We start from the raw sequence: 12,772 nt of genomic DNA, 5'->3' as shown, positions 1-12,772 counted from the left end.
CCTACAAGCCAGAATAACAGTGGAATAATCTCTCCTTGCTTGGATGAGTGCATCAATGCTCAAGAAGCTCAACACTACTTAAGACAAATCCAATCCATTTGATTGACAGCCAATATATTGCACCCACTGAAGATGAAGAAGCCAATAATATAAAGGTTACCGGAAGTGTTATTGGATGCTAGAAAATGAGACTGGAGAGGTAATAATGGGGGAAAAGAAATGACAGATTTCTAAATTTTTCTGTTTTGTCTTCATTGTGGAAGACACCAGCAGCATGTTAGAAATTTGTGTTGGGTAGAAGTGAGTATACTTGCTATTACTAAAGAGAATGTGCTTTGAGAAGCTGAAAGGTCTGAAGGCAGATAAGTAAGATAGACTACACTCCAGGATTCTGAAATAAGTAGCTGAAGAGATTGTGGAGACATTAGTAACATTTTTTCCAAGAACCACTAGATTCTGGAATGGTTCCAGAGAACTGGAAAATCACAATGTCACTCCGCTCTTAAGGGAGAGAGGCAAAGACAGCAAACTATAGGCCAATTAGCCCTTTTTCATTACAGGTATGTGTTGCTTAACGTCCATGATACATTCTATGAAATCGGACGTTATGTGATTTGGACGTCGTGCGAACACCATATTATATACTTAGCAAACCTATGTGGAGTATTGTAGTGTACCTGTATTGACTAAATCCATGTCATTAGCAATTTCTCCATATCTGATCTAGGTCCCTTTTACATTTTCGTGAGCCTTGTGGTTTTCAGTGCAGCCGATCCTTCAAAAATTCAAGAATTTTTTCTTTGTTTTTCATGATTGTCGAGTGCGACATGCCTAAATCCTGAGCAATAGCATTCATTGGTTTTCCATCTTCATATTGTTTAATAACCTTTTGTTTCACTTCAAAATCAATACTTTTCCTTTGCCTCTTGCTGCTGCTATCACTAGGAGTGGTTTTGCTGAGTTTGGAAGCCATGATGCACTTTACAGTAATATTTTCGGAAGAAAATTAAATAGAGAGATAACGCTACTACACTCACGAGACGCGCGATACACAAGATTGGTTACGTCCGCTACATCACGTTCTCTGATCCGGACTACGGACGTATATGCGATCGGACGTTGTCCGAATGGACGTTAAGCAGTGCACACCTGTAGTTAGTAAGGTGTTAAGAGTTTATTACTGAGGAAGAGGTTTCAGGGTACTTGGAGGGACACAATAAAATAGGCCGAACTCAGCATGGTTTCCTTAAGGGGAAATCTTGCCTGACAAATATTTTGGAGGTTTTTTGAGGAAATTGCAGGCAGGATAGAGAGTGGATGTTGTTTACTTGGATTTTCTGAAGGTCTTCAACAAAGTGCCACACAGGCTGCTAAACAAGAAGAGAGCCCAAGGTATCACAGGAAAGATACCTGCATGGACAGAAGATACGCTGACTAACAAAAGACAACGAGTGGGAATAAAGAGTGCCTTTTCCAGTTGGCTGCTGGTGACTAGTGGTATTCTGGAGGGTTGGTCTTGGGTCCATGACTTTTCATGTTATATGTTGATGATCCGTTGATGTGTTGATAGCTTTGTGGCCAAGTTTTCAAATAGTACAAAGATAGTTGAACAGACAGGTGATGTTGCAGAAGCAGGGACTCTGCAGAAGGACCTGACCAAAGTAGTCGCAGGTGGACTATAATATAGGGAAGTTTATGGTAATGCACTTCTGTAGAAGGAATAAAGGAGCAAATTCAGAAATCATAGGTGCAAAGGGATAAGACTTAGTGGAGGATTCCTTAAAGGTTAACTTGAAGGTTGAATCGGTAATAAGGAAGGCAAGTATAATGATGGCATTTATTTTGCGAGGACTAAGATAAAAGCAAGTATATAATCCTGAGACTTTAAAGTGCATTGGTGAGACCACATTTGGGATATTGTGAGCAGTTTTGGGCCCTATAATCTAAGGAGTGATGTTCAGGCATTGGAGAAGGTACTGAGGAGGTTTACAAGAGTTTACATGTGAGGAGTGTTTGTCTGAACTAGCTGAAGGTGGATCTCAATTACACTTAACAAATATTGAAAGGCCTAGGTAGAATGGACACAAAAGAATGTTTCCAATAGTGGGAGAGCTTGGGACCAGAGGGCACAGCCTCAGAATTCAAAGGTGTCCTTTTAGAACAGATCTGAGGATGAAGAGCGGGTTGAATATGTGGAATTCATTACTCACCCGTGGAAACCAAAGCAAAGTTGATTGGTTCTTGATTAGTAGGGGCGCCAAAGGTATAAGGAAAAAAGCAAAAGAATGGGGTTGAGGGGGAAAATAAATGAGCCATGATGGAACTGCAGAGCAGATTCAATGGGCCAAGTTGCCCAATTCTGCTCTTGTGTCCTTTGTTCTTATTTCTCATCTACAAAATGTACTGCAGTTTTACATAGGCTGCTCTGAAGACATTACCCTAATCTTGCTGCCTACTGCAGAAAGGACAGGCACAGGTCATACAGACCACACCCCTATTCAGTGGCATTGTGAGAATATCTTCTTGGGCACTGGAGTAGTTAAAGAAGGTGGCCCATTACTTTCTGAGATATAAATGGAGATGGTGCCCACTTTCATAAGATAACTAAAAAAAATGGCACAGCAGCTGTTGGGCTCTGAGTTCTCAAACTCTTCTTTCTGCCATCGGTATCGGTAGTCTTTTACAATAATTACATTGGGCCTTGCAGGGACCACACCTAGAGAATTACATTATTTTCTAAGGCAAGGAGACCAAAAATTGAGATTTGCAAGTAATAGAGTACAGCAAGAACTGGTTCAGGCATGTCCTATGAAGAGAAGTTGAATAGCTGAGGCCAGAATTGAGATTGCAGGAGTGTGAACTGACCACTTCAAAATGGATTTGAAGGGCTTGACTGGATCTCCGCACTGTCTGGTATAGAGGGGCTACTGCACAGGATTGGAAAAGGCTGCAGAAAGTTGTAAACTCAGGTAGCTCTATCATGGACACTAGCCTCCCCAGCATTCAGGACACCTTCAAAAGGCAATGCCTCAGAAAGCCAGCATCCCTCATTGAATACCCCCATCACCCAGAACATGCCCTCTTAGTGCTACCATCAAGGAGGTGATACAGGTGCCTGAAGATACACATTCAATATTTTAGAAACAGCTTCCCCTCCGCCATCACTTTTCTGAATAGACGATGAACCTATGAAGACTACCTCATTTTTTTCTTTTTTTTTTGCACTACCTATTTAAATTATATATACTTTAATTTATAGTTTTTATGTATTGCTGCTGCCACAAAACAACATATTTCATGATGTCTGCCAGCGATAATAAATTGGATTCTGAGTAGGCATTTGAGAGTGAATGGCTTATCTATTGTTGGAAGTCTTGTCAAATGCTAGCATTCAGGAACAAAATCAAAGGACAAGTTGAACCTTCAGGTATTCATTGCTTTTAGCCTTAAGAATAATTTCATTAAGAACATATACTAAGTGGCCACTTTATTTGGTGTGTGTGTGGTTTTCTGCTGCTGCAGCCCATCCACTTCAAGATTTGACATGTGCATTCAGAGATGTTGTTCTGCATATCAAAGTTGTAACATATGGCTATTTGAGTTAACTGTTGCCTTTCTGTCAGCTTGAACCAGCTTGGCCATTCTCCTCTGACCTCTAATTAACCAGCGGTTGCCCACAGAAGTGCCACTCATTTTCGTTTTCACACCATTCTGTCTAAATTCTAGAAACTGTTGTGTGTGTGTGTGTGTGTGTGTGTGTCCCTGGAGATCAACAGTTTCTGAGATATTCAAACCACCCCATCTGGCACCAACAAACATTGCATAGTCAAAGTTACTGTGCTCACATTTCTTCTTCATTTTGATGTTTGGTCTGAGCAACTGAACCTCTTGACCATGTCTATTGTTTTATGCATTGAGTTGCTGCCACATGGTTGGCTGATTAGATCATTACATTAACGTGCAGGTGTACCTAATAAAGTGGCCGCAGTGTATTTTGAATGCATGGCGTTTATTGCCCAGCAGTTCTATAATTTAGAAGTTTTGGATTTGCTTAGTGCTGACATATATATATATATATATATATATATATAGTAAAACACATCAGCTTCTCTGTAGTCGTAACAATGAAACACTATTCTGTGTACTGTTATTTTTCTCTTGTAATATTTTGATGTACTGATGTGGTAAAAATGACCTGTATAGATAGCTGCATGGAAAAGCAAACTTTTTCACTATTCATGCCAATTGTTCAATTGTAATGTATGGATGAGTACTCAACTATATAGTTGCTTAAGTTTGAATCAGTATAACAAATTTAGACTTGCAGAAAGGTTGGAGGCACATGTGGAAGAGTACCCAATATGAGTCAACAAGAAATTGAAGAAAGGCATAAAGCTCTTGAATTTATAGAATGGGCTCCTTGTCACAAGATGGCACTGTAATATATTTCATTGTACAGTAACTGAGTTATGTGCTTGGTTAAAAATGGCTGTCCCAAGCGCACCACCTGCTGGCAGAAAAGGTACAATGTCAGAAATACTTGATGGTCACTTTACTAGGTACATGAGTATACCTGATAAAGTGGCCACAGAAGTGGAACCCAGTGTGGTCTTCTGCTGCAGTAGCCCATAAACTTTAAGACTCCAGCTGTTGTACATTCAGAGATGCTCTTCTGTACACCACTGTTGTAATGTGCGGTTATTTGATTTACTGTTGCCTTCCTGTCAGCTTGACTCAGTCTGGCCATTCTCTGATCTCTCATTAACAAGCTGTTTTGCCCACAAAACTGCTGCTTGTTTTATGTTTTTGCAACTCTAGAGAATTTATGCAGGCTATCAGCAGTCTCTTAGATACTCAAACCATCTTTTCTGGCAGCTTTCCTTTTATACAGTTGTGTTATAGACTGTATTTTGAGATCGAACTATGTGATTCTATTCTTTTGTCAAGATCTTTTACTTCTTCTGGTTTGTCCCTTTTGGAACACTTACCGAATTGTGGGATGTAGGATTTAATCAAGACTTTCTCTTATAATATGTAGATGTTTGATTTCATTGATCTAAATCTAAATGTGGTTAATTTCTATCTGAACATTCGATTTAAAAAGTTATTTTTATTTGTAGCATTCCTTATTGATTATCTCCATCTACAGCCAGCTATGGTAATGCCAAAATAAGGATCTATGGCTCGCTGGTTTGTTACGTGTCATATAATGTAGACAATCATGGTCTTTCCATGACCATTATTGTTCTAGGCAAATTTTTCTACAGAAGTGTTTTGCCAATGCCTTCTGGCAGTGCATTTACAAGACAGGTGACCCCAGCCATTATCAATACCCTTTAGAGATGGTCTGCCTGGCATTAGTAGTCGCATAACCAGGACTTGTAATATGCACCAGGTGCTCATACACCCATCCACCACCTGTTCTCATGATTTCCTGTGACGCTGCTCGGAGGTCTATGCAGGTGCTACACCCTGCCCGGGGTGACCTGCAGGCTTGAGGAGGGAAGGGACCCCTTACACTTCCATTGGGAGAGACCAGTCTCCAGCCTGCCACACGATTAAGTATGGCAAAAATAAAATTTACAGGCTGGAAGTCTAGAATCAAAACAATGCTTGAGAAGTATGTGTGAGAAACTTTTCAGAGTGATATTTATGAATGGGATGAGTCCTGCTTCAAGCAATATTTCCAAGAAAAGGCACTTGTTTTTGCATCTGTTTCAATCTAGAAAATATTGACTGATAATAAATTTCCCTTTGTTTCTAATCCTGAACATGTTTTTATAAATTTGAAATACTCATCTTAATTTCATAATTTGTCTAGGAAACCAGGTACCAGTTACTTCAACTCCGCCCTGCTCAGCGAGCATCCTGGATTGGTTATGCCATAGCATATCATTTATTAGAAGATTATGATATGGCTTCAAAAATTCTAGAAGAATTCAGGAAGACACAACAGGTATGCTATTTTTAAATAAAGGGGTCCATTTTGTTTTTGAAGTATATTAGGGTGTTGAGGTCTTAATTACCTGGTTTACTGGTTATACTATTAAACTGATTATTATTAAACTTTACAAGGCAACATTAAAGCTGAAATAGTAATTTGTTTCTTCTCTGCGAGGCTTAAAGACCTACCTTATAACTTCTACGATTCTTTTAATTTTTTGAGCTTGCTTTGAAATTTTGTATTATTGAAATGGCTGGAATATGCAGAGGATTTGCTCTGGTGTCAGTTTCTTGATGTTAGTCGTAAACTTTGAAAATTTTAATGTCAGTATTTGCTTTATTCATAGATTTCAGTATTTTCTAAGGCAAACTTAGATATACTTGGTGTTGCTGGCAAGCATGTGCTGTAAACTACATTTATCCAAGTTAAAATGCTGTTTCTTCAGTACATACAAGTTAGTTTGCAGAAATCTTGAGAGTTATATTGCTTGAACGGATTTTTAGACTGCATAAATTTATGGAATGATTGCTCAGGGCTTAAATATACATAGGTTCAAGGCATTTTTGTTTGTAACTTGTAGCTGCACAATATGCCTTCCACTTGATCTATAATAGTTTGGGCACAGATTCCAAAAGATTGTCATATCAGGTGTCTCTGGATGTCTCTTTATCATATCGTATTTGGAAAATTCCAGTGTTCATAAGATGAAACTTTTGAGTCTCTAATGACTTGTTACCATAGCAGTTACTTAATGACTTGTGCCATTTTGCCAGTGACTGATTTTAAGTTAGTGGAACCTTGGTTCTGTACAATTGTCCTGTTTTTTTTTTTTGGAAATATGAATCCTAGTTTGTTCGAGCAATCTCAGTCTGGTGAGCTGTTACAGATAGGGCAAAGGGCTTTAAAAGCATGGTTATTCACTTGCATCACTTTGACAGATGACGTATGGCTGAATGCCTAATCTATTTTAGGGCCCACTTAGCCTGTGTAAAATTACATTCATGAATGTTTTGATACAATTATATCTACAGCAAACTCCCTTAATTGTGCATAATCATCAGTAGTGATGAAATGTGATTATTTGGCACTACTACCAAACTTTGGAGTCCACCTGAATCAGTGTTTGAATATTTCTCAGTGGCACTTTATATTTTATCATGATCTGCTGAGCCTTAGCATATCTTAAGTTTGTTATTGTTACAGGTCTGTTGTCTGCGTCGTTGTGCTCTACAGATATTTTGTTTTTCTTTGGCCCAAGGTTTTTTTATATAAATCCAGCTTGCTAGTTTGGTAGCATTCTTTTCTGTTTTTCATTTATAAACCTTAGACCATAACTCTTATTACCTTTTGGGGTTAATTTTCCTGTCCAGTAGAATTAATCAACTTTTTTCACTCATTCTACTTTTTTCTTTGAAAGAATCTTAAATGTCTGCTGTAAGTGGCTTATAATGGTGACTTGTGGTGTAGCTATCCTTTTTCCAATAGATTTTCTGAATTCCTTTTTTATCATTTTAAGGCTTCTCCTGATAAAATTGATTATGAATATAGTGAACTGCTACTTTATCAGAATCAAGTGTTGCGGGAAGGAGGAATGTATAGAGAAGCTTTGGAACATCTTGACAATCATGAAAAGCAAATTTGTGACAAACTAGCTGTAGAGGAGTGCCAAGGTAAAAGTTTTATCTGTACTTATGACAATTTATGGGAACTAGTGGTACGTGTATAAAGGTTGCTTCAGTAAGCAATTTGCATGTTGTAGTAAAATAACCAGTATTAAATTTAGTGAATTTAGTTAAGTGAAGCACTGAATTGCTACTCTCCACCCTATTTATTGTAGTGTGGATAAAGTTTCTTACACAAAGTAACAACATTTAAGGAAATGCCATTTCAAATTTAGTATTTTTTTTATTTGTGGAGTTTAAAAAGAATTTTAGACGTTTAATTTTTGGTCCAGAAATCAAGGATCTAATTGCAAAGAGGGATGTTGAGTCCTAATGTGGTTCCACTTAGGATCCTCCAAATCATTTAACTGAATTTTTAAAAAAAATATGACTGGAATTGAAGCTCTTGTTCACTTTCTGAATGGTTCCTGTTGGTTGTATGTTGGCTTGTGCGGTTAGTTTTTTAAACCTTAGAATATATAATGAGCATGTGTATATTGTAATAGTACACCTTGTAAATATATCTTTTCATAAATTATGTACATTGGCTCATTTAAGCACATTGTCCTCTCCTAAAATAGATGTAAGTGATTAATTTTTCCAATTCATTAAGTGTTACCTAAATGAAACCAATATTATAACACTAATGATGTAAAATCTGATGTGGTCTAAAAACAGGAGAGCTAATGTTAAAATTGAACAGATTAAAAGAGGCAGCAGAAGTGTACAGGCGATTGCTAGAGAGAAATCCTGAAAACTGGGCTTATTATGAAGGATTAGAAAAAGCATTGAGACCTGGTAAGTAACATTTGAAAGCTTGGACTCATCTTTTCGGACAGCTTTTATCATGGTACAGGGTTTTATCTAGGAGTTTTATTCTAATACACATTTCTTCAAAACTGCACATTGTAGCTTTTAAAGTCTTGACTGGGATGAGGTGCTAGAACAGTAGAAAGAAAGAGAAAGGAAACCTGGTTTTGAATTGAGAGATGATAGAAATCTAACTTCATTCATTAGTCTTTTATTTCATTAAGTTTATACTAGGAAATTTCTGGTATTACCTATTTGAAAATCTGGTCAGTTTGCATACCTTGAAGTACTGAGTTAGCAAAAATATATTAAGTACTATGTAAAAGAAAATCTTATTTTGTACATTATGAAAATAATTTATTATACAAGTATAAATGTATGATTAGAAATGCTGGCGCATTGTGTCATACTCTCATAGAGATGAGGGCAGGCTTTGCAGAATCTATTATGAAGACAGATTGATGTAAAAGCAACACCGACATATAAACCAAGTTTATTTTTCTTGGAGGTGAGAGTTGGAACTACAGTTGACCTTCTATAATCCGACACCATTGGAACCTGAGGAGTTCCTGATTAGTGAAAATGCCGAATTACAGAAGGGTCACATTAAGCAATGGCTATCCGCCTCATCATACCTTTAAAATAGCATGTAAATCAGTACGTTAGATAATAATGAAACAAATATTAAGTAAGTAGCAAGTGAAATTTTAATAAAGTAATATACTGTACAGGCCCAGATAAAATAAAGGGTACAGGTAAACGTACAGGAATTAACTTGTACAGAAAAGTTGAGCACTTCAACTTCTGAAGTAAGAGGTTTAATATACCTTCAGGCAAAGTTACATTCTGCAAGTGTGGGTTTGTCAGGATCATCAACATCTTTATCTTGAAAAATAAATGAAGCATCAGGAACTGGTGCTGAAACTGGCACAACAGTTCTTCAAAAACAGTTTCTTCAACGAACTCTGCTGCTGCTTCCTTGTCTGCTGAATGTTTTTCACCACACTCTGCACGAAACTGTAAGCCATGACGCTGCTTGAACTGATGAAGCCAGCTTTCACTATAGTCACACTCATAATCTAGTCCTAGTTCTTCATGAAATAATTGGGGCTCAAAAAGAGCCAATGATATTAATAAATGCAGGAAAACAAGCAGGAATTGCCTGTCTGCGCTTACAAGAGCGCGCCAACATGTAAACAGATCTAGCGTAACCAAAACAATGCGCAGCAGATTGGTACGGTGGCCCAGAAAATTTGAAATCAGTGCCGGATTATCGAAGGAACCAGATTACAGGTAGTTGGATTAGTGAAGGTTGACTGTAGTTTGAATGTACTTGTAGAATGTTGCTGAATAAGTTTTCGAAAATTTGGTTAAGAAAGGAAGGATGATTAGTTGGATATTAGCCACGAAGATTAGTAATTTGTATTGGTAGTAAGGGAAATGTGTATGGTTGATCATGTAAAATGTTATAGCAAGAAGAGTTTGCTTCTTTCCAATTTTGTATCCTCTTCCTTTTAAGAAATGAATGATTCTTCCTGAAGTGAAGGGTAAAGATATTAGAATCAGGACTGGTGTGGTTTTTGGTTGTTGTTAAAGATATGTATACTTTATATACGCTAGCTAATTAATTGTCAAGGACAAGAACTTTGGCTGTTTTCATTTCTGAGAACAAGTGTAGTCTGAAATAGTAATACAAATGTCTTCTGTTGGCTTTGATCACTGCTGTGTAACCTATTCAGATGCTGAAAGCAAACTTCTTAAAATCCTAAGTATGTTTGACCTGTATATAATTTTTTTAAAAATCTGTCTTTAGTCGGTGTAGAGGAGCGACTCAATATCTATGAAAATGCTTGGACAAAGTATCCTAAAGGGCTTGTGCCTAGGAGGCTACCTCTTAACTTTTTATCTGGTGAGTGCTTTCATCTTTTCAATTTCTCTTCTGTATCTCATTGTAGCCTTTAGAATTGTATGTGATGACAGAAAGTTACCCAACTATATGACTCTGTATCAGCTCAGCTGTACTGAAAAAATTGCTGGAAATAATCAAGCAACATGGTGCAGGACTAAGGTTAACAGCTGAAAATTTATTGTCTGCAGTGCTGACTGGTGGCATGGAGGAAAGCTTCCTACAATGATGAGCATGGTTGTGTGTATATTTTTTTTCACCCATGCCTCTTGCTGGTGGTGATCCCTGGCTATAACTGCCAATCATATTCATGAATTCTCAAGGGAGTAGTAAAGAGAATCTAAATTTAAATGATAAACTATTTGGCAAGAATTCAGTTGCAGCTTCTCTCCACAGATGCTGCTTGACTTCCTAGCATCTTCAGTTTTTACTTGCATAATGTTTCTTGTACTTAGTGTTGCTACACTGTCTCAGACCAGATGTGCAGTGGTGATATCTTTCCATTTTTAGTTTTGTCCCTTGACCTTACCTGCTACCATTATTCTCGATAAAGATTCTGAAACAGCAAATAAAAGTGTTGATTGAACTCCTTTTCTATACATTGGTGCTAATATAAATTAGCATCTTTGTCTAAGACAAGATACAGGAGCAGAAGTAGGCCATTCGGCCCATTGAGTCTGCTCTGCCATTCAGTCATGGGCTGATCCAATTCTTCCAGTCATTCCTCACTCCCCTGCCTTCTCCCCATACCCTTTGATGCCCTGGCTAATCAAGAACCTATCTATCTCTGCCTTAAGTGCACTGAATGACTTGGCCTCCACAGCTGCATGTGGCAACAAATTCCACAGATTTACCACCCTTTGACTAAAGTAATTTTCTCTGTATCTCTGTTCTAAATGGATGTCCTTCAATCCTGAAGTCATGCCCTGTTGTCCTAGATTCCCCTACCATGGGAAATAACTTTGCCATGTCTAATCTGTTCAGGCCTTCTAACATCCAGAATGTTTCTATGAGATCCCCCCTCATTCTCCTGAACTCCAGGAAATACAGCCCAAGAGCTGCCAGACGTTCCTCATATGATAACCTTTTCATCCCTGGAATCATTCTCGTGAATCTTCTCTGAACCCTTTCCAATGTCAGTATATCCTTTCTAAAATAAGGAGCCCAGAACTGCACACAGTACTCTTAAGTGTGGTCTTGCAGGAGCCTTAGAGCCTCAACTTCACACTCCTGCTCTTATATTCTATACCTCTAGAAATGAATGCCAACATTGAATTGGCCTTGTTCACAACCAACTCAACCTGAAGGTTAACCTTTAGGGTATCCTGCACAAGGAATCCCAAGCTCCTTTGCACCTCTGCATTTTAAATTCTCTCCCCATCTAAATAATAGTCTGCCCGTTCATTTCTTCCAAAGTGCATGACCCTGCGCTTTCCAGCATTGTATTTCATTTGCCACTTCTTTGCCCATTTCCCTAAACTATCTAAGTCTCTCTGCAGGCTCTCTGATTCCTCAACACTACCCACTGTTCCACCTATCTTTGTATCAACAGCAAATTTAGGCACAAATCCATTAACCCCATAGTCCAAATCATTGACATGCAACGTAAAAAGCAGCAGTCTCAACACTGACCCCTGTGGAATTCCACTGGTAACCAGCAGCCAGCCAGAATAGGATCCCTTTATTCCCACTCTCCATTTTCTGCTGATTAGCCAATGCTCCACCCATGCTAGTAACTTCCCTGTAATTCCATGGGCTCTTATCTTGCTAAGCAGCCTCATGTGTGGCACCCTGTCAAAGGCCTTTTGAAAATCCAAGCACACCACATCCACTGCATCTCCTTTGTCTACCCTGCCTGTAATTTCCTCAAAAAATTGTAGTAGGTTAGTCAGGCAGGATTTTCCTTTCAGGAAACTATGCTGGCTTTGGCTTATTTTGTCATGTGCCTACAGGTATTCCATAATTTCATCCCTAACAATCGATTCCAACAACTTACCAACTACTGATGTCAGGCTAACAGTCTATAGTTTCCTTTCTGCTGCCTCTCACCCTTCTTAAATAGCAGAGTAACATTTGCAATTTTCCACTCATCCGGTACAATGCCAGAATCTATCGATTCTTGAAAGATCATTGTTAGTGCCTCCTCAATCTCTCCAGCTACTTCCTTCAGAACCCAAGGGTGCATTCCATCAGGTCCAGGAGAATTATCCAGCCTCAGACCATTAAGCTTCCTCAGCATCTTCTCTTAGTCGTAATTTTCACTGCACATACTTCACTTCCTCAACATAAATATAGCATAAAACTTGGAACTTAAGCTGCAAGATTTTGGGGTGTAAGTGTTGTTATGAGTAATAGTATCCTGCGAAGGATACTTACGGTGAAGCAGGGATGGAACAATTTTTTGAAAATGTTTTCCACAACCTAGTGAATACCTTTAGATCTTTTCAGCTT

At 38.3% G+C, this 12,772-nt stretch overlaps 1 protein-coding gene across 3 annotated transcripts in view; it reads left to right on the top strand.

Moving 5' to 3' along the window:
* The window catches only part of naa15a (N-alpha-acetyltransferase 15, NatA auxiliary subunit a), a 68,782-nt gene that overhangs the window by 27,809 nt on the left and 28,201 nt on the right, over positions 1-12,772 (top strand). For all 3 annotated transcript variants that reach the window (XR_011885771.1, XM_072256205.1, XM_072256206.1), the window contains 4 exons: positions 5,822-5,956; positions 7,461-7,614; positions 8,284-8,403; positions 10,229-10,324. Coding sequence is in view for 2 of the 3 variants with exons in the window: in XM_072256205.1 (XP_072112306.1) it covers positions 5,822-5,956; positions 7,461-7,614; positions 8,284-8,403; positions 10,229-10,324 (505 nt within the window). In the remaining variant the exon portion in view is untranslated. The remainder of the gene's footprint in view (positions 1-5,821; positions 5,957-7,460; positions 7,615-8,283; positions 8,404-10,228; positions 10,325-12,772) is intronic.

This window comes from Mobula birostris, chromosome 4 (genome assembly GCF_030028105.1).
Source record: "Mobula birostris isolate sMobBir1 chromosome 4, sMobBir1.hap1, whole genome shotgun sequence".
Taxonomy (NCBI): domain Eukaryota; kingdom Metazoa; phylum Chordata; class Chondrichthyes; order Myliobatiformes; family Myliobatidae; genus Mobula; species Mobula birostris.
Note: the sequence above shows the minus strand (reverse complement) of the source record. Positions and strands in the feature narration are given on the sequence as shown.